This window comes from Gopherus flavomarginatus, chromosome 18, assembly GCF_025201925.1.
Source record: "Gopherus flavomarginatus isolate rGopFla2 chromosome 18, rGopFla2.mat.asm, whole genome shotgun sequence".
NCBI classification, from domain to species: domain Eukaryota; kingdom Metazoa; phylum Chordata; order Testudines; family Testudinidae; genus Gopherus; species Gopherus flavomarginatus.
This window is the reverse complement of record NC_066634.1, coordinates 3,484,406-3,505,791: the sequence shown is the minus strand read 5'-3', so window position 1 is coordinate 3,505,791 and position 21,386 is coordinate 3,484,406. Positions and strand designations below refer to the sequence as shown.

Below are 21,386 nucleotides of genomic sequence, written 5' to 3'. Positions count from 1 at the left end.
ATAGTATCACCCTCACGTGGGGACGGACAGCAAGCGCGCCCCGCACAAAGATGGCGGCCGTCCCTGGCCCCGCCCCTTGCGTGGGGCGGAAGTGACGTGTTGTTGTTTCCGGAAGTGGTGGTCTGCGGAGGATGGAGTCGGAGGGCTGCAGGGTGAGCGCGGGCCGGAGGGGGGAGGGGCTGAGGGGGTCCCCGGACGGGGGCGGGGCTGGGCTGGGCCGGGGGGCTCCCCGGGCGGGGCTGGGCCGGGGGGGTCCCCGGGCGGGGGGCTGGGCTGGGGGGGTCACCGGGCGGGGGCGGGGCTGGGCTGGGCTGGGGGGCTCCCGGGCGGGGGGCGGAGCTGGGGGGGGTCCCTGGGCGGGGGGACTGGCCGGGGGGGGTCCCCTGGTCGGGGCGGGGCTGGGCCGGGCTGGGGGGCTCCCCGGGCGGGGGGGCTGGGGGGGTCACCGGGCGGGGGCGGGGCTGGGCCGGGCTGGGGGGCTCCCCGGGCGGGGGGGCTGGGGGGGTCACCGGGCGGGGGCGGGGCTGGGCCGGGCTGGGGGGCTCCCCGGGCGGGGGGGCTGGGGGGGTCACCGGGCGGGGGGCTGGGCTGGGGGGCTACCCGGGCGGGGGCGGGGCTGGGCTGGGCTGGGGGGCTCCCCGGGCGGGGCCGGTAACTCCTCTGGCTGGCCCCCCCCCACAGGTGGCCTTCGAGAAGGACGGGGTTTTCCTGCACACCAGCGCCAAGCGCCACCCGGATCAGGACTCGCTCATCCCGGGGGTCATCCGCATCCTGGAGAAGGTGCTGGGGGGGCTGCGGGTCGGGAGCGAGGGGCACCGCGGGCGGGGGGCTGCGGGGCGGGAGTGAGGGGCACCATGGTGCTGGTGGGGGGCTGCGGGGCGGGAGTGAGGGGCACCATGGTGCTGGTGGGGGGCTGCGGGGCGGGAGTGAGGGGCACCGCGGGTGGGGGGCTGCGGGTCGGGAGTGAGGGGCACCATGGTGCTGGTGGGGGGCTGCGGGGCGGGAGTGAGGGGCACCGCGGGCGGGGGGCTGCGGGGCGGGAGTGAGGGGCACTGGCCGGGCTCTGACTGCACCCCCTGCCCACAGGGCTCAGAGCACCTGCTGCAGTGGACGCCCCTGGAGGAAGGTGGTGATGGTGCCCAGATTGTTTTCTCCAAGAAGGTGAGTGGCTCCCCCCTGGAACCCCCCAGTGCCCCCCTCCCCAGCCCCTCTAACCCCTTGTCTGCCCTGCAGGAGCCCCCGGGCGCGGCAGAGGAGGAGCCCTTCGATCCAGGCTACGAACCTGACTGGGCCGTGATCAGCACTGTGAGGCCCTGCAGGCCGCAGGAGGAGCCCCCGGGTAACGGCTGTGGAGATGGTAGGGCAGGATTGGGGATGGGAGGTGTGTGGGGTGAAGCCTGGCTCGTGGATCTTGGGGTGCAACAGGGGCCTGAGAGGGTTGGGGTATTGGTGGGGCAGTCCTGGATGGTGCGGCCGGGAGCTGGGGAGGTGGTGCGGGGTGTTAGTGCGGGGGGCCCAGCGTGAGACAGCTGTGCGGGGGCTGTGCAGCTGGAGGGGTGTCAGTGCAGTGGGCCCAGCAGGCGGGTCATGGAGGGGCAGGGCTGGGAGGCAGGCCAGGTGCCCTAACCCACCCCCATTGCTCTGCCCTGCAGGCTCTGTGCCCCCGCCCAGCCCCCGGGCGCAGTGGGCCTTCACGCTCAGCCTGTCCGAGCTGCAGTCCATCCGCCGGAGTCGGCCGGGCCTGGGCTGGTCCTACCTCATCTTCATCAGCCGGGACAGTGGGTCCCTGCCCGCCCTCCACTTCCACCGCGGGGGCAGCAAGGCCCTGCTGCGGGCGCTCTGCAAGTACCTCGTCCTGGCCATGTGAGCAGGGGCAGTGCTGCCGGGGTGGCTGGGTGGAGAGGAGCTTGTGAACTGGGGCACCGTCCTGGGGAGCTCGCAGCTGGGGACACTGGGGGGCAGGGCACTGCTGGGGGCAGCTCGCAGCAGGGGTTGGGTAGTGAGGCGCTGCCATGGGTCCAGATTGGGTGGCCCAGGTGGGGGAGCCGGCGACATGAGGCTGGCACAGCGGGCACTCGAGGTGGTCCCGGAGGGCAGGGGACAGTTAGCGGGGGGAGGGCACGCAGCAATGCTGGGGTAACTGAGGATGCTGATGCTGGCTCCCCCCGGCAGCTCCCCCAAGGACTCCCGGCTTTATCTGGTCTGCAGCCACGACTCATACGCGCTGTCCCATGCCTTCGATGAGCTGCAGCTGTTTGACGAGAACTCCTCCAACCTGGTGTCGGTGAGTTCCCCAGGCCCCTCAGCATGCCCGGCCTGGCCTTGGGGAAGCCCTCCCCACGGCCTGTCTCAGCCATGAGCCCCACCCCACTCATGACATCGGGGGGAGGGATGTAGAGGTCGGGGGGGCTGGGAACGAGGACCCTTGGGTAGCATCCCTGTGTCATGGAGCGTGGGGGAGTCGGGGCCCTGCACCCCCCACTTCCTGCGATGCACCAGGACTCTCAGCCGGCCAGTAACACAGAAGGTTTATTAGCCAACAGGAACAGCCCAAAACCCAGAGCTTGTGGGTACAGAAACAGGACTCCTCAGTCAGGTCCTTCTTGAGGGTTGGGGAGCTCAGACCCTGGTTCTGGTCTCCCTCCATTTTCCCCAGCCAGCTCCAAACTGAAACCCCCTCCAGCTGCCTCCCCCCGGCCCCTCCTCCAGCCTTTGTCCGGTTTCCCAGGCAGGTGTCACCTGGCCCCAGCCCCCTCTGGGCCCAGGTTATGCAGCCGCCGTCAGGTATCACCCTCAGTCATGTCACCCCCGTATTTCCCATCCCCACCTAGTATCGGTGCAGACAGTAAACTGGCAAAACTCCCCCGCAACATTGCCAGGTTAACGCTCCCTGTTCTGTCGCACCCTGGCTCTGGAAGGGGGGGGCGGCCTGGGAGCCAGGACTCCTGGGTTCTCTCCTGGCTCTCGGGGTTCACATCCAAGAGTGACTCTTCCCCCCCCGCCCAGCGTTTCCTGCAGGACCCCTACACCGCCACTTTCGGGGGCTTCTCCAAAGTCACCAGCTTTTTCCGTGGGGCCCTGCACCATGAGGCTGGCACCGCCCTGCGGCCCCCGGGCGCCACCGCCGCCACCAGCCTGGAGGATGAGCCAGGCTTTGAGGTCATCACGTGCGTGAGTGTCCCCGGCCAATCTAGGCGCACCCCAGAAGCACCAGCCAATCGCGTCTCTGTGGTGCGGTTGGAGCAACCGCCAGTCGGGTTCCTCACACTTGTAGGGTGTGGCTGGTTAGTGGGGTGGAGCCAGCCATGCAGGTGGGGCGTGGGTAGCAGGGGGCGGAGCTGGTGACATAGTAGGGGTGGAGAGTGGGTGGCAGGGGGTGGAACCAGCCTAGTGGGGGGCAGGGGCAGGGCTGGGCTTGTGGGGGGAGCAGGCAGTGGGTGGCAGGAGGCAGAGCCAAGCTTGGGGGTGGGAGTGGTGTGCGCTGGGGGTGCCTTTCCCTCCTGCCCCGTGACCCCTTCCCGCTCGCAGCAGGTGCAGCTGGGGCCGCGGCCGGCCGTGTGCCGGGAGGCCCCGGTGACGGAGCAGGAGTGGGGGCAGCACCTGGACGCCGAGGGGCGCATCACCCACCTGGACAGGCTCAAGAGTCGGATCTTCGCTGGGGTGAGGGCGGGGCCTGTGGGGTAGGTGGGCGGCCGGGTCTCTGGCAGACAGCTGTGCTTGGGAGCTGGGGCCCTGGAGAGAGGTGGCCCCGGCTGGGCGGAGGGATTGATGGGGAGGGGGCCTGGCTGAGGGGCACAGTGGGGCTGCAGGAGAGGCCTGTGCTTGGGGGACTGGGGGCCCAGGGCTGGAGGCGGGGCTGGGCTGGAGGAGGGGGCTCAGCTAGGGGGCGGGGCTGCAGGGTGTGGGCAGGGCTGGGTTGGGAGGGGGCCTGGCTGGGCACTGGGGAGGCGGGGCTGCAGAGTGTGGGCCGGGCTGGGCACTGAGGGGGCGGAGCTGCATGGTGTGGGCGGGGTAGAGATGAGGCTCTCTGGTAGGAGGCGGGGCTGGGTTGAAAGGGGTGGGGCTTCAGGGTGTGGGCGGGGTAGATGAAGGGCCTTAGCTGGTGGTGGGGTGGGGCTGGGTTGCAGGAGAGGGCAGGGCTGCAGGGTGTGGGTGGGGTAGTGGTGGGGCCCTGGTGGTGGGCGGGGTAGAGGCAGGGCCCTGGCGGTGGGCGGGGCTGGAGGAGGGGGAGGGGCTGCAGGGTAGAGGTGAGGCCCAGGCAGTGGGTGGGGCTGGAGGAGGGGCAGGGCCCTGGCAGTGGGTGGGGCTGGAGGAGGGGGAGGGGCTGCAGGGTAGAGGCGGGGCCCAGGCAGTGGGTGGGGCTAGAGGAGGGGGAGGGGCTGCAGGGTAGAGGCGGGGCCCAGGCAGTGGGTGGGGCTGGAGGAGGGGGAGGGGCTGCAGGGTAGAGGCGGGGCCCACGTGGTGGGCGGGGCTGGAGGAGGGGCAAGGTAGAGGCGGGGCCCAGGTGGTGGGCGGGGCTGGGGGAGGGACTGCAGGGTGGAGGCGGGGCCCTGGCATTGGGTGGGGCTAGAGAAGGGGGCTCTGAGGGGGGAGGAGGTTGGAGCTGGTTTGAGCTCCGTGTCCATCACTCGGGGGGGTCCCAGGGCTCTGCCCCCCGGGTCTCACCCCAGCCGCCCCCCCCCCCAGGGCCTCAGCCCAGCGCTGCGCAAGGAGGCCTGGAAGTTCCTGCTGGGCTACTACAGCTGGGAGAGCAGCAGCGAGGAGAACCGGGCCCAGGCCCGGCGCCGAACGTGAGCCTCCGCCCGGGCTGCGGGTCGGGAGCGAGGGGCACTGGGGGGGCTGCGAGTCGGGAGTGAGGGGCACCGGCAGAGCTGGGGTGGGGGCAGGGCTGGGTGGGCAGGGGGCTGCAGGTCGGGAGTGGGGGGCACCGGCAGGGCTGGGGGCTGCGGGTCAGGAGTGAGGGGCTGGGGGCTGCGGGTCGGGAATGGGGGGCACCAGCAGGGCTGGTGGGGGGCAGGGCTGGGCTAGCAGGGGGCTGTGGGTCGGGAGTGAGGGGGACAGGTGGGGCTACCAGGGGCTGTGAGTCAGGAGTGAGGGGTACCAGCAGGGCTGGTTGGGGGCAGAGCTGGGCTACCAGGCGCTGTGGGTCAGGAATGGGGGGCACCGGCAGGGCTGGTGGGGGGCAGGGCTGGGCTAGCTGGCGCCGTAGGTCGGGAGTGAGGGGCAGCCCCTCACTCCGCTCCCCCGGCCCCAGGGACGAGTATTTCCGCATGAAGCTGCAGTGGAAGTCGGTGAGCGAGGAGCAGGAACGGCGGAACTCCCTGCTGCGCGGCTACCGCAGCCTCATCGGTCAGTGGCCCCCGCCCCCCTCCCTGCCCTGGGTGACCCCCCCCAGAGCGAGCCCCTGTGACCCGGTGCCTGGAGGGGCAACGCTCGGGGTGGACGCTCCCCACACCCCTAACCGGGGAGCGGCTCTGGCTAGTTCCCCCCAAGCCAACCCCAGCCCCCTTCGTGAAATCCGGTTCACCATTCTTGTCCGCACCCAGGCACATGCGCACGCCTGTTCCCTGCGTGCAGCGCGCCGAGATAAACCGAGGCACGCGCCAGCTTTGGGAAAGTCCCCCTCCATCACCCCCCCACAGAGCCCCCCCCAGCCATGTAACCCCCCCCCCCCCCCACCCCTCCCTGCAGAGCGGGACGTGAGCCGCACGGACCGGAGCAACAAATTCTACCAGGGCAGCGAGAACCCGGCGCTGGTCCTGCTCCACGACGTGCTCATGACGTACTGTGTGTACAACTTCGACCTGGGTGAGCCGGGGGCGCCGGGGGGGAGGAGGGCTGTGCCACGGGGGGGCCAATCTGTAACCCCGTTGTCCCCCCCCAGGCTACGTGCAGGGCATGAGCGACCTGCTCTCCCCTGTCCTCTACGTCACCCAGAATGAAGTTGACGCCTTCTGGTGCTTTGCGGGTTTCATGGAGCTGGTGGTGAGTGTGTGTGGGGGGGACCGGAGCTGGGGGGGACGAGATGGAGGGGTTCGGGCCCCCCTAACTCGCCGTCTCCCCGCAGCACCATAACTTCGAGGAGAGCCAGGAGAGCATGAAACGGCAGCTGGGCCAGCTGGGGCTGCTGCTGCGCGTGCTGGATCCACCGCTCTGCGACTTCCTGGGTGAGTGCCCCCCCCGTGCCCCGCCCCCTTGTCATGGGGGCTGCGCGAGGGTCTGTGCGCCCCCCCGGGCCTGCTCCTCGGCTCCCTCCAGTCCCAACTCGGAGCCTGCCCAGCGGCCTGTCCTCTGCCGCACTCATCACCCTCTTCCGACCACCTCCATACACAGGGGAAACTGAGGCATGTGCGATAGTCATGCAAAACATTAAGAAAATTCCCATTTCATCACATCTCTAGGACTCCCCGGGGCTGGAGGGGGGCCAGAGGGGACAAGCCCCGTTCCTCCCCCCCCCCCGTACCCTGAGCCAGCCAGTCCCCCTCCCAGAGCTGGCCCCCCTCACTGACAACCCCCCCCCCCCGTCTCCCCCCAGACTCAAAGGAATCCGGCTCCTTGTGTTTCTGCTTCCGGTGGCTCCTGATCTGGTTCAAACGGGAATTCGCCTTCGAGGACGTGCTGCAGCTCTGGGAGGTGGGGGGGGCTGTGTGTGTTGGGGGGCTGGGGGGGCTGTGTGTGGTGTTGCCTGGGGGTGTGTAATCCAGGTGGGAGGTTTGGTGGGTGACCCCTGCCCCTGGTAGGTAGATATGTGGGGGGGAGGGTGTCCCTGTGAGGGGGAGGGCTCAGCTGGGGGGGTCCTTGTGAGTCTGTCTGGCAGGGAGGGGCCTGCCCCCCCCCGCTGACCCTGCCCCTCCTCCCAGGTGCTGTGGACGGGGCTGCCCTGCCCCAGCTTCCACCTGCTTGTGGCCTGTGGGATCCTGGACTCGGAGCGCGAGGCCCTAATGAACTCGGGGTTCGGCTTCAGCGAGATCCTCAAGGTGAGACCCCCCTGTGCCCCCTCGAACTCCCCCATCCCAGCTGCCCTGGCTCCGACGCTGTCTCGGGGGTCCTCCCGGGGCAGCAGCTCTGAGCCCTCAGCACCTGGCTCTGCCGCGGGCCCCTCGGGGGTCCCCTCGCTCTGACCCACAAGGGGAGCAGCCCCCCTGTGCCGGAGTGGGGAGTGTTCACCTGGGAGTGGTGCAGGGGAGATTTACTAGTTTTCTGCTAACATGGGGCGTGCCTCAGTTTCCCCGGGTGCTGCATCACTACAAGGTGGGGATGGGAAATAAGGGGGTGACGTCACTGCAGGGTGATACTTGTGACCTGAGCCCAGGAGGGGGCTGGGGCCAGGTGACACCTTCTGCCCGGGAAACTGGACAAAGGCTGGAGGAGGGGCCGGGGGGCTGCTGAGGGGGGTTTCAGTTTGGAGCTGAGAGGCAAGGCCAGAACCGGGGTTGGGGTGTCCCGGGGTCATGGGGCGACGCTCTGGGACTGCTCCTTATGAAGGCAGGACTCGGGGGAGCCCCCTCTCTGACCCTGGAGCATCCAGCATCCCCGTCCCCCCATGCGCTTCCCGCATGAGTGCGCCCCGGGGGGCTGGGGGAGCCAGAGGGTCCTGCCCCCCCAACTCCGCGGCCAGACGTGACTCTCAGCCGGCCGCTAACAGGAACAGCCCAAAACAGAGCTTGTGGGTACAGAGACCAGGACCCCCCAGTCTGGTCCATTTTCGGGGGTGGGGTTCCCAGACCCCGGTTCTGCCCCCCCATCTCCCCAGCCGGCCCCCCCGCCCAGCCCCTCCTCTGGCCTGTCTCTCTCCCGGGCCAGGAGGCCACCAGATCCCTTTGTTCTCCAGCCCCTTCAGTTGGCACCTTGCGGGGGGGGGCCAAGGGGACAGGGTGTCGGCATCACCCCGGCCCTCTCGGGCTCTGCACCAATCGCCCCCTAGACACTGCACAGGGGAAACTGAGGCACCCACCTGGTGTTCAGAGAAAACATTCGAACTTTCACGCATCCCCCCAAAATCCGTCCTTTGTTCTCCAGGCGTTACCGTAATACACCTAAGAGAACTACGCGGATGCTGGGGGATCCTGGGGCAGGAGTGGGGATCCAGGGCACAACCGTAACGTACCTAATAGATGTCCCCCCCTTCCCCCCAGCACATCAATGAGCTGACGATGAAGATGAGTGTGGAGGAGACGCTGAGCCGGGCCGAGGCTCTGTACAGACAGCTGGCGACCAGCCCCGTGAGTGCCCCACGGCCTGCCCCACGGCACCCCCCTGCCTGCCCCCCACACCCCAGCCCCGTGAGCGCCCCACAGCCTGCCCCATGGCACCCCCCTGCCTGCCCCTCAGGCCCCTGAGTGCCCCACGGCCTGCCCCCCTGCCTGCCCCCCACACCCCAGCCCCGTGAGCGCCCCACGGCCTGCCCCACGGCACCCCTCTCCCTGCCCCCCACACCCCAGCCCCGTGAGCGCCCCACAGCCTGCCCCATGGCACCCCTCTCCCTGCCCCCCACACCCCAGCCCCGTGAGCGCCCCACGGCCTGCCCCACGGCACCCCTCTCCCTGCCCCCCACACCCCAGCCCCGTGAGCGCCCCACGGCCTGCCCCACGGCACCCCTCTCCCTGCCCCCCACACCCCAGCCCTGTGAGTGCCCCACGGCCTGCCCCACGCCACCCCCCTGCCTGCCCCCCACACCCCAGCCCCGTGAGCGCCCCACAGCCTGCCCCATGGCACCCCCCTGCCTGCCCCCCACACCCCAGCCCCGTGAGCGCCCCACGGCCTGCCCCACGGCACCCCCCTGCCTGCCCCCCACACCCCAGCCCCGTGAGCGCCCCACGGCCTGCCCCACGGCACCCCCCTGCCTGCCCCCCACACCTCAGCCCCGTGAGCGCCCCACGGCCTGCCCCACGGCACCCCCCTGCCTGCCCCCCACACCTCAGCCCCGTGAGCGCCCCACAGCCTGCCCCACGGCACCCCCCTGCCTGCCCCCCACACCCCAGCCCCGTGAGCGCCCCACAGCCTGCCCCACGGCACCCCCCTGCCTGCCCCCCACACCCCAGCCCCGTGAGTGCCCCACGGCCTGCCCCCCTGCCTGCCCCCCACACCCCAGCCCCGTGAGCGCCCCACGGCCTGCCCCCCGGCACCCCTCTCCCTGCCCCCCACACCCCAGCCCTGTGAGTGCCCCACGGCCTGCCCCCCACACCCCAGCCCTGTGAGTGCCCCACGGCCTGCCCCACGCACCCCCCTGCCTGCCCCCCAGGCCCCTGAGTGCCCCACGGCCTGCCCCCCTGCCTGCCCCCCACACCCCAGCCCTGTGAGTGCCCCACAGCCTGCCCCACGGCACCCCTCTGCCTGCCCCCCAGGCCCCTGAGTGCCCCACGGCCTGCCCCACGGCACCCCCCTGCCTGCCCCCCACACCTCAGCCCCGTGAGCGCCCCACGGCCTGCCCCACGGCACCCCTCTCCCTGCCCCCCAGGCCCCTGAGTGCCCCACGGCACCCCCCTGCCTGCCCCCCACACCCCAGCCCCGTGAGCGCCCCACGGCCTGCCCCACGGCACCCCCCTGCCTGCCCCGTACACCTCAGCCCCGTGAGCGCCCCACGGCCTGCCCCACGGCACCCCCCTGCCTGCCCCCCACACCCCAGCCCCGTGAGCGCCCCACGGCCTGCCCCACGGCACCCCCCTGCCTGCCCCCCACACCCCAGCCCCGTGAGCGCCCCACGGCCTGCCCCACGGCACCCCCCTGCCTGCCCCCCACACCCCAGCCCCGTGAGCGCCCCACGGCCTGCCCCATGGCACCCCCCCTGCCTGCCCCCCACACCCCAGCCCCGTGAGCGCCCCACAGCCTGCCCCACGGCACCCCTCTGCCTGCCCCCCAGGCCCCTGAGTGCCCCACGGCCTGCCCCCCTGCCTGCCCCCCACACCCCAGCCCCGTGAGCGCCCCACAGCCTGCCCCATGGCACCCCCCTGCCTGCCCCCCACACCCCAGCCCCGTGAGCGCCCCACGGCCTGCCCCCCTGCCTGCCCCCCACACCGCAGTCCCATGAGCGCCCCACGGCCTGCCCCCCGGCACCCCCCGGCCTGCCCCCCACACCCCAGCCCCGTGAGCGCCCCACAGCCTGCCCCCCGGCACCCCTCTGCCTGCCCCCCACACCCCAGGCCCCTGAGTGCCCCACGGCCTGCCCCCCTGCCTGCCCCCCACACCCCAGTCCCATGAGCGCCCCACGGCCTGCCCCCCGGCACCCCCCTGCCTGCCCCCCACACCCCAGCCCCGTGAGCGCCCCACGGCCTGCCCCCCGGCACCCCCCGGCCTGCCCCCCACACCCCAGCCCCGTGAGCGCCCCACAGCCTGCCCCATGGCACCCCCCTGCCTGCCCCCCACACCCCAGCCCCGTGAGTGCCCCACGGCACCCCCCTGCCTGCCCCCCACACCCCAGCCCCGTGAGCGCCCCACGGCCTGCCCCCCTGCCTGCCCCCCACACCCCAGCCCCGTGAGTGCCCCACGGCACCCCCCTGCCTGCCCCCCACACCCCAGCCCCGTGAGCGCCCCACAGCCTGCCCCATGGCACCCCCCGGCCTGCCCCCCACACCCCAGCCCCGTGAGCGCCCCACAGCCTGCCCCATGGCACCCCCCTGCCTGCCCCCCACACCCCAGCCCCGTGAGTGCCCCACGGCACCCCCCTGCCTGCCCCCCACACCCCAGCCCCGTGAGCGCCCCACAGCCTGCCCCATGGCACCCCCCTGCCTGCCCCCCACACCCCAGCCCCGTGAGCGCCCCACAGCCTGCCCCACGGCACCCCTCTGCCTGCCCCCCAGGCCCCTGAGTGCCCCACGGCCTGCCCCCCTGCCTGCCCCCCACACCCCAGCCCTGTGAGTGCCCCACGGCCTGCCCCACAGCACCCCCCTGCCTGCCCCCCACACCCCAGCCCCGTGAGCGCCCCACAGCCTGCCCCATGGCACCCCCCTGCCTGCCCCCCACACCCCAGCCCCGTGAGTGCCCCACGGCCTGCCCCCCAGCACCCCTCTGCCTGCCCCCCACACCCCAGCCCCGTGAGTGCCCCACGGCACCCCCCTGCCTGCCCCCCACACCCCAGCCCCGTGAGCGCCCCACGGCCTGCCCCCCTGCCTGCCCCCCACACCCCAGCCCCGTGAGCGCCCCACAGCCTGCCCCATGGCACCCCCCTGCCTGCCCCCCACACCCCAGCCCCGTGAGCGCCCCACAGCCTGCCCCATGGCACCCCTCTGCCTGCCCCCCACACCCCAGCCCCGTGAGTGCCCCACGGCACCCCCCTGCCTGCCCCCCACACCCCAGCCCCGTGAGCGCCCCACAGCCTGCCCCATGGCACCCCCCTGCCTGCCCCCCACACCCCAGCCCCGTGAGCGCCCCACGGCCTGCCCCCCTGCCTGCCCCCCACACCCCAGTCCCATGAGCGCCCCACGGCCTGCCCCCCGGCACCCCCCTGCCTGCCCCCCACACCCCAGCCCCGTGAGTGCCCCACGGCCTACCCCCCGGCACCCCTCTGCCTGCCCCCCACACCCCAGGCCCCTGAGTGCCCCACGGCCTGCCCCCCTGCCTGCCCCCCACACCCCAGTCCCATGAGCGCCCCACGGCCTGCCCCCCGGCACCCCCCTGCCTGCCCCCACACCCCAGTCCCGTGAGCGCCCCACGGCCTGCCCCCCGGCACCCCCCTGCCTGCCCCCCACACCCCAGTCCCGTGAGCGCCCCACGGCCTGCCCCCCGGCACCCCCCGGCCTGCCCCCCACACCCCAGCCCCGTGAGCGCCCCACGGCCTGCCCCCCGGCACCCCCCTGCCTGCCCCCCACACCCCAGCCCCATGAGTGCCCCTCGGCCTGCCCCCTAGCACCCGCACTCCTGCCCCCCAGCACTCCCCAGCCCCGTGGGTAGCCCCCCGGCCTGCCCCACAGTTCCCCCCAGCCTGCTCCCCACAACCCCAGCCCCGTGGGTAGCCCCCCGGCCTGCCCCACAGTTCCCCCCAGCCTGCTCCCCACAACCCCAGCCCGGTGAGTGCCCCCAGGCCTGCCCCACAGCACCCGCACCCCTTCCCCCCGGCACACCCCAGTCCTGTGCGTGCCCCCTGGCCTGCCCCCCGATGCCCCCACCTGCCCCCCAGTGCCCCCACTCCCTGGCCTGCCCCCTGCCTGCCTGCCTCCCACACCCCTGCCCTACTGCCTCCCCCCTTCCCCAGCCTGCCCCCCATGCCCCCTGCCTGCCTCCCACACCTCCAGCCCCCCATCTGCCCCCTGCCTGTCCCCAGTGGCCCCTCAGCCCACCTCCCACACCCCCAGCCTGGTGAGTGCCCCCCCGCCTGTCTCCCGCCCCCATGTGCCCCCCCCTCCCCAACCAGCCAGTCCTGGCCCCATGTCCTGGCCCCGTGTCCCAGCCAGCCCCGGTGACCTCGCTGTCCCCACAGGAGCTGCCACGGAATGTGCAGGATCTTCTGGGGCTGGGGGGGCCCAAGGGGGGTAGCCCCCCAGCCAGCCCCCCTCAGCCCCTCTCGCCCAGCCAGGCCCCAGAGCTGGAGCTGATGGGCAGCGTCTCACCCCACCAGCCCGACAGCAGCATCGACATCCTGCCCCCCGAAGAGCCCCCCATGGCTCGGAGCCCCCTGCCCTGAGCCAGATGCCGGGGTCCACCAGCCATTGCCACCTCTTCACACAGCACTTTAATGGGGGGGGTGTCTGCTGAGGGGTATCAGGGTGCCCGCGGGGGGCGTTGTGGCCAGACTTTGTTCCCAGGGTGCACTGGGTTCTGCTCCCGTCCCCACAAGCCGGACTCTTGGGTTCCAGCCCCAGCTCTGGCGAGGGAGGGGTTTCTATCACCCCACTGGCCCGGGCCCATGATCCTGGGGGGGGAGCTGGGCCGAACTCCGGTGCCATATGGGGGAGCAGCAGCCTCGGGGGGCACCTGCCCGGCCCCTGCTGCCTGTGAGTATCCTGAGGTGGAAGGGGAGGGGGCAGCCTGGGAGCCAGGACTCCTGGGTTCTCTGCAGGCCCAACCCCTGTCCCCCCAGGGCTGCTCTTCACCCCAGCCCCGGGGGGCCCCCATTGCTGCCCTGGGGCTCACTGCTTTCGGCCATGTACAGATCCCGAGGGGCTGGGGGGTCCCTGCTCCCCCCTGACACTGACCCCGTCTAACAGCAGCTGCCCAGGGGTGCCCTGCCCCCGCCTCCCCCTTGCTTTGTAATGTACATTAAACACTCGTTTACCAAATGGCTTGGGTATGTTTCCTAATTGGAGGCTGGGAGCCAGGACACCTGGGTTCTCTCCCCGGCTCTGGGAGGGGCTGGGAGCCAGGACGCCTGGGTTCTCTCCCTGGCTCTGGGAGGGGAGGGGGGGCTAGTGGTTAGAGTGGGGAGGGGTGGGAACCAGGACTCCTGGGTTCTCTGCCTAAGCGGCACCAGGAGGCTCCTTGTCCTCCCAAAATCAGCATCCGCTTCCCTGCCTGTGACCCCTCCCTGAGAATGTAATGGGGGGGCCCAGATCCCCCCACCAGGGAAGGGAATTTCCTGGGTCTGTTCTAACCTGCCCCAGCCAGAGCCCTGTGTCCTTCTCCTCAGGGAGTCAGGGGCAGGGGTCTGGATCCTGGGGAGGGGGGTGGGCAGAGATGCCCCGGACTCCTGGGTTCTAGGATTCCTCCAGCAGGTCATTGTTGGGCTGTTCTTTGTGTGGGGGGGGGCTGGATTATTCCTCCCCGGGAGGGAGAATCTAGGCCGCATGTGTCCCCCCCCCCCCCAGCAGGGGCTATTTCTGGCCATGCAGCCCCCTCGGTGGCTCCCTTACGTAACCAGCTGCGCCCCCGGGACGCGACCTAGTTCTAGCGGCAGGCGGGCGAAAGGCAGCAGCTGCTGCCCCCCCGCGGGGCCGGACACGGAGGGGGGGCTGTGCCAGGCTGGAACGTGCGCCCCCAGCTTCCCCCCTCCCCACAGCTGGGCTGGTGCCTCTCACTCCCAACCTGCAGCCCTGCCCAGCCCAGCCCTGCCCCCCCTGGTGCCCCTCACTCCCGATCTGCAGCCCCCAGCCCTGCCGGTGCCCCTCACTCCCGACCCGCAGCCCCTCCCAGCCCAGCCCTGCTGGTGCCCCTCACTCCCGACCCACAGCCCCTCCCAGCCCAGCCCTGCCCCCCCCCAGTGCCCCTCACTCCCGACCCGCAGCCCCCAGCTCTTCCAGTGACCCTCACTCCTGACCCGCAGCCCCTGCCAGCCAAGCCTGGCCCCCGCACCTCTGCTGGTGCCCCTCACCCCCGACCTGCAGCCCACTGTTAGTCCAGGCCCCTGCCCCACTCTCCCAGTGCCCCTCACTCCCGACCCGCAGCCACCCCCAGTCCAGCCCTGCCCCTCCCCTCCCCAGCCTTGCCGGTGCCCCACACTCCCAACCCACAGCCCCCTTCTCTCCCAGGTGTTGCTCTGTGTTTGTCTCGAGGCCCTTTGCCAGGCTGACCAAGCCCCACAGAGGCCCCATGGCAGGAGAGGGGAGGGTCCAGCTGCCGTGGGGGAGTCACAGACTCTCTGACCCAAGGCCAGTCCTGACATTGGCCACACATTGACCTCAGCTCCAGGCCCTCCGTGGGTCCCGGCCATCCCAGCCCTGCCGCCAACAAGATGCCCGTCAGCTGCTCTGGCCTGCAGCATGAATGGGGGCTTTGGAGCCCCCAGAGGAGACAGCCCCCCCTCCACCACAACCCCAGCCAGAGGGGAGGCGAGCCCAGGGCCGGGCTAGCAGGGGCTGCAGGTCAGGAGTGAGGGGCACCGGCAGGGCTTGGGGGGGGGAAGGGGGCCCAGGGCTGTGCTAGCAGGGTCGGGAGTGAGGGGTACTGGTAGGGCTGGGCTGGCAGGGGGCTGTGGGTCGGGAGTGAGGGGCACCAGCAGGGCTGGGAGCTGCCAGCCACAGATCATTTAACCGGTGTCCGGGGGGGGGGGGGGGGCTCATACTGGTAGTAAAGAAGGACAGAAAGGAGGGCAGCCCCCCCCCCCCGGGGCCTGGAGAATTAATTAGCTACAAACGAGCTAAACTGGGTCTGGAAGGACTGAAATAGACACAAAATACAGCAACCCCCACCTCCAGATTCCTGGGTTCTCTCCCAGCTCTGGGAGGGGAATGGGGGCTAGGGGTTAGAGCAGAGGGCTGGGAGCCAGGAATCCTGGGGTCTCTTTCCCATCCCCCCAGGGTCAGGCCCCGCCGGGGGGTGGGTTGAGACCTGGCTCTGGGGGCTCAGGGCTGCTGGGGAACGGGCCGGGGGGGGGGGTCCCTGGGCCACGTCCGCTCTGCAGGGGACTCAGAGCTGGGCTGGGTCGTGGCCCTGGCGCCTGATGTGGCTTCTCTCTGGCTGCGGCCAGCCGGGCCCCTCGGAGCTGCCAGGAGCCGCCCAGCTGGGCCCCTCGGAGCCGCCAGGAGCCACCCAGCCGGGCCCCTCGGAGCCGCCAGGAGCCGCCCAGCCGGGCCCCTCGGAGCTGCCCAGCCGGGCCCCTCGGAGCCGCCAGGAGCCGCCCAGCCGGGCCCCTCGGAGCCGCCAGGAGCCGCCCAGCCGGGCCCCTCGGAGCTGCCCAGCCGGGCCCCTCGGAGCCGCCAGGAGCTGGCCCAGGGGACAGACCCTCGTTATGGGCTTGGAATTAACATTAATTCACTAACACACGGGCTGGATGCGGGAGAGGGACATGGGGGGGTTGGCGCCAGACCAACCTAGGGTGGGCATCACGCCCAGCCCTCTCCCCAGCCCTGCTGGTGCCCCTCACTCCCGACCCGCAGCCCCAGCTAGCCCAGCCCTGCCCCCACCCCCAGCCCTGCTGGTGCCCCTCACTCCCGACCCGCAGCCCCAGCTAGCCCAACCCTGCCCCCACCCCCAGCCGTGCTGGTGCCCCTCACTCCTGACCTGCAGCCCCAGCTAGCCCAGCCCTGCCCCCATCCCCAGCCCTGCTGATGCCCCTCACTCCCGACCTGCAGCCCCCTGCCACCCAAGCCCCATGTTTGCTAGGCCCCGGTGCCTCTCGCTGGGGCAGGGTTTGGGGGGGACCGTTGGCTGGGGGGGGGGGTCACAGACGGGGGGGGCAGTGCCTGGAGAGGCTCAGCTTGGGGTGGGGCTGGGAAGTGGTTGCCCAATTCTGACATTTCCCCCCCATCGCCCTTAGGCTCAGGCCCCCCTCAGCCCCGGCAGCTGCCCGCCTCTGCCCCAAGGGAAGAGGCCCCTAAAGGACAGGGGGGAGGAGAGGCTGGGTAGCTGGGGGGGCTGGGTCCCTGTTCCCCTGGCACCATGTAGGGGCCCCCCCAAATCCTCCCCCCCCCCCCCGCGCTGGGCGGAAGGAGGCGCCGGCCACGGGGTGAAGGTTTCATGAAAACGATTCATTTATTTCATGCTGTAACTCCCGGCCTGGCCTCATGCAGACCTCGGCCCCCCCGCCCCCCCCCACAGGCAGGGACTGGGGGGAGGAATCGGAGGGGTGGCAGATAACAGGGGAGAGAAAAGAAACAGCAACAAAAGCACACCCCCCCCGGAGCTGCTCAGCGCCCCCCCCCCAGCCTTGAGCGCTCTGGTGGGGGGAGGTCCAGGCGGGCCAGGGGGGCAACACCAGGGCCCCCCCCAGGGGGTCGCAGTGGGCCCGTCCCACGTAGCACCAGTTGAATGGGAGCAGGGGGTGGGGGCTGGGAAGATGCAAGCCCCCCTCCAGAGGCGAGGGGGGTAGACGGATTGGGGGGGGCTGGTGGCAGCGGGGGGTGGGGCGATGTGCAGCGGGGGGGGCTTGTGGCAGGAGGGTTGGGGAGGGGCCTGGCTGGATGGACACAGGAGGGGTGGTGGAGGGTCAGGCAGGCTGGGGGGGGGCAGGGGGGTGGAAGGACAGCCAGATGGATGGAGGGGGCGGCTGAGAGGAGGTGCGGGAGGGAGGAGTGGGAGTAAAGAAGGATGCGGGGGAGGGAGTGGGGGAGTGGACGGGGGGCAGGCTGGAGCGGGGTGGATGGGGGCAGGATGTGGGGGGAAGAGATGGGGGAGTGGATGGGGGCAGGATGCGGGGGAGGGGGGTGGATGGGGGCAGGCTGTGGGGGCGAGGAGAGGGGGGAGTGGCTGGGGAGCAGGATGCAGTGGGGAAGGGGGGGTGGATGGGGGCAGGCTGCGGGGGGGAGGAGGGGGGGTGGATGGGGGCAGGATACGGGGGGCAGGAGGTAGGCTGCAGAGGGGAGTGGCTGTGGGGTGGAGGAAGCAGGATATGGGGGGGCAGGCTCAAGGCCTCGGCTGATTTGGGGGCTGCTGCAAGGTGTGGGGGGGTCACCCTGGGTCCTGCTGGCACCGTGTGTGTCTGTGGGGGGGGGACCCACTGGCTTGTCCCGGGGCTCAGCGAGGCCCTGCCCCCCCGGTCAGGATGGGGGGGCAGTGTTATTGCTTTGTGGGGGGGGGGCAGCACTAGGAGACCACCCCCCAGCCAGGTGCACCAGCTCACGAGCCCTCCCTCCAGGATGGGGTGGGGTGGGGGCTAGTACTTGCACTCCGCCCCCCCGCAGGGAGGCTGTAGAGGGATGGATGAGAGACGGGGGGGCTGGATCAATGGGGGGGACATGGCACATGGGGGGGCACAGGTAGAGGCCCTAGAATTACACGTCATCCAGCAATTCCCCCCCCCATCACAATTCATTTGGCACAATTTTGGGGTTGGGGCCAGGACCCACCGCGGGGGGGGAGGGGGACATATGGGGCGATGGGACCCAGGTGTCCAGGGGAAGGAGTGGGTCCCCCCCCCGACTCCATCACAGCTGGTGTGTTGCCATGGAAACCGGAGGGGGGTTGTTTCTATGAAAAAATAATGTCACTTTTCCGCATTTTATTAAACATCTGCTTGAAAAAATAGATCTGTGCCCCCCCATGTACCCCCCACCTGCCCATCCCCCCCCTCACTTTGCACCGTTCCCTTCCTCCTGCCCCCCCCAGGGGGCTGGGCCATCCCCAGCTCCCCCCCCTTCCTGAGTCTAAATCAGCTGTATGTGCCCCCCCTGCCCTTGGCCGGGGGCAGGCCGTGGCTGGAAGACATTGTCATCCCTGTCCTCTGTGGGGCTGCCCCACAGCTATAGGGCTCACCCCCCCCCCGGTTCTTGACTCTGGGACTCCCCCCAGAAGATAATTTAATCAGGAGCCAGCACAGTTGCCCCTCCCCCTTGATTTTCTCACTCCCCCAGCTCAGTGCAATGGGGGGGGGCAGCTCCACCGGGGCTGGGGGGACCCTTAACCCCCCCCCGAATAAAGTCAATCCCAGCCACAAGTGAGGTGCTGAAATTACCAAGTTGGGGGAGGGACTGGGGGGCTGTTAAAGTGCGAGATGGGGGGGAGCGACACAGAAAAATATTCCCCCTCAGCGATAGATGGGGGTTAGACACGGGGGGAGCTAAGTTTTCACGGGTGGGGGGGGCTTATTTTAAAAGAATCGGACCCCCCCCTAACATGCACGTGGGGGGAGCAGTAGACAAGCTTTGCCCCCCCATAAATAGCATGCTCCCCCCAGCGAGGGGGGCTCGGAGCTGGGGGGCGTAGCCCAGCCAGGCTCGGGGGGGGGGGCGTGGAAGGACCTTTGGTCAATATGACCCATAAGCTGCCCTCTGCAGTGGGCAGGGACTGGGGTGTGGGGGGGGGACGCACTGCAGGGGAAATCCCCTTCCCCCCCAGCCTTCCCTCCCCTCTGCTTCTCCGGGGGTGGGAAAGCCAGACCCCCCCCCCAACTAACAAGAAAATCCTTTGAGTTTTGCATAGGAATTGTTGCATAAGAATGGGGGGGGGCAAGAGACTGGGAGGGGGTCTGGGGGAGGTCTCAAAGCATTGATGGGAAAGGGCTGGAACTGAGGGGACCCCCCCCACAGGAGACCCCCCCCGGCTCAGACTGGTGCTGTTGCATAGTGCGACGGATGAATTTCCGGGGAGAGGGGGGGTCTGTCCACCCTGCAAAGGGGTGTGGGGGGGTGACATTGGTGGGGGCAGACTCTCCCCAGCCCTAGGCCATGCAGCTGCTGGGGGGGGGCTCCAACCGCTCTGAGGCCTAGTTTGCTGCGTCCACGGTAGGTGGAGGTCGTGGGGTTCTTCTGGGGGGGGACTGAGTGAGGAAGAGCAGGGCCAGGCGGGGGGGAGGCAGAGGTGTGCCCCCCACCTCGAATGGCTCCCCACAGCCCCCCCCCACTGCATGCCTTCCCACAGGGGAGGAGGGCAAACCGGGCGCTAAGGGACAGGGGACCCAGGATTTGGGGGGTCCGGCGCTGTGCCCCCCTCCAGACTGGGGTGGTGATGGGGGGTTGCATATAACACGAGCAGATTCACATGCAGACACATGCTGGCTGGCACAATGCAACTTGGAGATCAGCTGGGGGGGGGCGGGCAGTCCCGATCCTGCGCCCGCAGGCAGGAGCCCCCCCCACACACATGCCGGTCCCACCTCTGGCCGCTGGGGCCCCTCGTTCCGCTGGGGCCGGCATCTGGCCCTGGGGCGCAGCCGCGGGGGGGATCACAGTGACGGGCCATGCCAGGAGGGGGGCACGGCCCTAGGGCAGAGGAGGAAGGGGTGGGGGGGAGCCGGCAGGCCCCCCCCTCACCCCATGCTGGCACTCCTCTGTCCGTCCGACCCGACGGTCCACGAAGTCTGTGCGTCCTGGGACCGGCGGCCTGCAGCCGGAGAGGCCAGCGCATTGCTTATTGCTTGTGTGATCCATGGAAGATCCATGCAGGAGAGAACCAAGCGGGCGGCGGCTCCGGGGGGGTCCTCGAAGGAGCAGAGTCTGTGAGTCCAGAAACCGGAACAGAGGGTGTGTGTGTGGGCGGGGGGGACAGACAGACTGATGGGGCGCACAGGGATGGACGGACAGAATGGTGCATATGGGGACGGACAGCCGGAGGGGTATGTATAGAGACAGATAGACACCTGGAGGGGTGCATATGGGGACAGGCAGCTGGAAGGGGGTAGGTGAGGACAGACAGACAGTTGGAGGGGGATGTATGGGGACACACAGCCAGAGGGGGGTTGATGAGGACAGACAGACAGTTGGAGGGGGATGTATGGGGACACACAGCCAAAGGGGGGTTGATGAGGACAGACAGACAGTTGGAGGGGGGTGTATGGGGACACACAGCCAGAGGGGGGTTGATGAGGACAGACAGACAGTCGGAGGGGGGTGCATGGGGACACACAGCCGGAGGGGGGTTGACAAGGACAGACAGACAGTCGGGGGGGTGTATGGGGACACACAGCCGGAGGGGGGTTGATGAGGACAGACAGACAGTTGGGGGGTGTATGGGGACACACAGCCGGAGGGGGTTTGACGACGACAGACAGACAGACAGTCGGAGGGGGGTGTATGAGGACACACAGCCGGAGGGGGGTTGACGACGACAGACAGACAGTCGGAGGGAGGTGTATGGGGACACACAGCCGGAGGGGGGTTGATGAGGACAGACAGACAGTCGGGGGTGATGTATGGGGACACACAGCCGGAGGGGGGTTGATGAGGACAGACAGACAGTCGGAGGGGGGTGTATGGAGACACACAGCCGGAGGGGGGTTGATGAGGACAGACAGACAGTTGAGGGGTGTATGGGGAAACACAGCTGGAGGGGGGTTGATGAGGACAGACAGACAGTCGGGGGTGGTGTATGGGGACACACAGCCGGAGGGGGGTTGACGAGGACAGACAGACAGTCGGAGGGGGGTGTATGGGGACACACAGCCGGAGGGGGGTTGATGAGGACAGACAGACAGTCGGGGGGGTGTATGGGGGGACACAGCTGGAGGGGGGTTGATGAGGACAGACAGACAGTCGGGGGGGTGTATGGGGACACACAGCCGGAGGGGGGTTGATGAGGACAGACAGACAGTCGGGGGGTGTATGGGGGGACACAGCTGGAGGGGGGTTGATGAGGACAGACAGACAGTCGGGGGGGTGTATGGGGACACAGAGCCGGAGGGGGGTTGATGAGGACAGACAGACAGTCGGGGGGTGTATGGGGGGACACAGCTGGAGGGGGGTTGATGAGGACAGACAGACAGTCGGGGGGGTGTATGGGGACACACAGCCGGAGGGGGGTTGACGAGGACAGACAGACAGTCGGGGGGATGTATGGGGGGACACAGCTGGAGGGGGGTTGATGAGGAGAGACAGACAGTCGGAGGGGGGTGTATGGGGACACACAGCCGGACGGAGGGAATGGACAGAAGGACCCAGAGGTGCAGTGTGGGGCAGGGGGCTCCTGGACCCCCCCCCCCCGCAGTATTTGGATTCTCAGAGCAAACCTCCCTCCCGCCAAAAATACAAACTCTGCCGCCCCCAGAGCCCCAGGTCAGGCCCCTCCCCGGAGGGACCCAGGCGTCCTGCTCCGGGGGGGGCAGGGGCGGGACTCAGGGATGTTCCAGGAGGTGCCGTGGAGCGTGTCCT

General features: G+C 70.3%; 1 protein-coding gene and 1 long non-coding RNA gene across 2 annotated transcripts; both read left to right on the top strand.

Moving 5' to 3' along the window:
* The first annotated feature begins 61 nt into the window (after positions 1-61).
* On the top strand, positions 62-13,211 carry TBC1D17 (TBC1 domain family member 17). Its single transcript, XM_050928016.1, has 17 exons — positions 62-152; positions 682-780; positions 1,087-1,161; positions 1,234-1,339; positions 1,653-1,863; positions 2,173-2,284; positions 3,007-3,171; positions 3,529-3,660; positions 4,687-4,790; positions 5,255-5,349; positions 5,692-5,808; positions 5,885-5,985; positions 6,068-6,167; positions 6,536-6,633; positions 6,861-6,977; positions 8,136-8,222; positions 12,413-13,211. Exons 1-17 carry the CDS (start codon positions 132-134, stop codon positions 12,614-12,616), a joined length of 1,944 nt encoding a protein of 647 aa, XP_050783973.1. The 5' UTR covers positions 62-131; the 3' UTR covers positions 12,617-13,211.
* Positions 13,212-20,049: 6,838 nt separating this feature from the next.
* LOC127037007 (uncharacterized) lies at positions 20,050-20,878 on the top strand. The gene is made up of 3 exons (XR_007770263.1): positions 20,050-20,246; positions 20,369-20,424; positions 20,628-20,878. It is a non-coding gene; the product is annotated as an uncharacterized LOC127037007 (long non-coding RNA).
* The last annotated feature ends 508 nt before the right edge of the window (positions 20,879-21,386 follow it).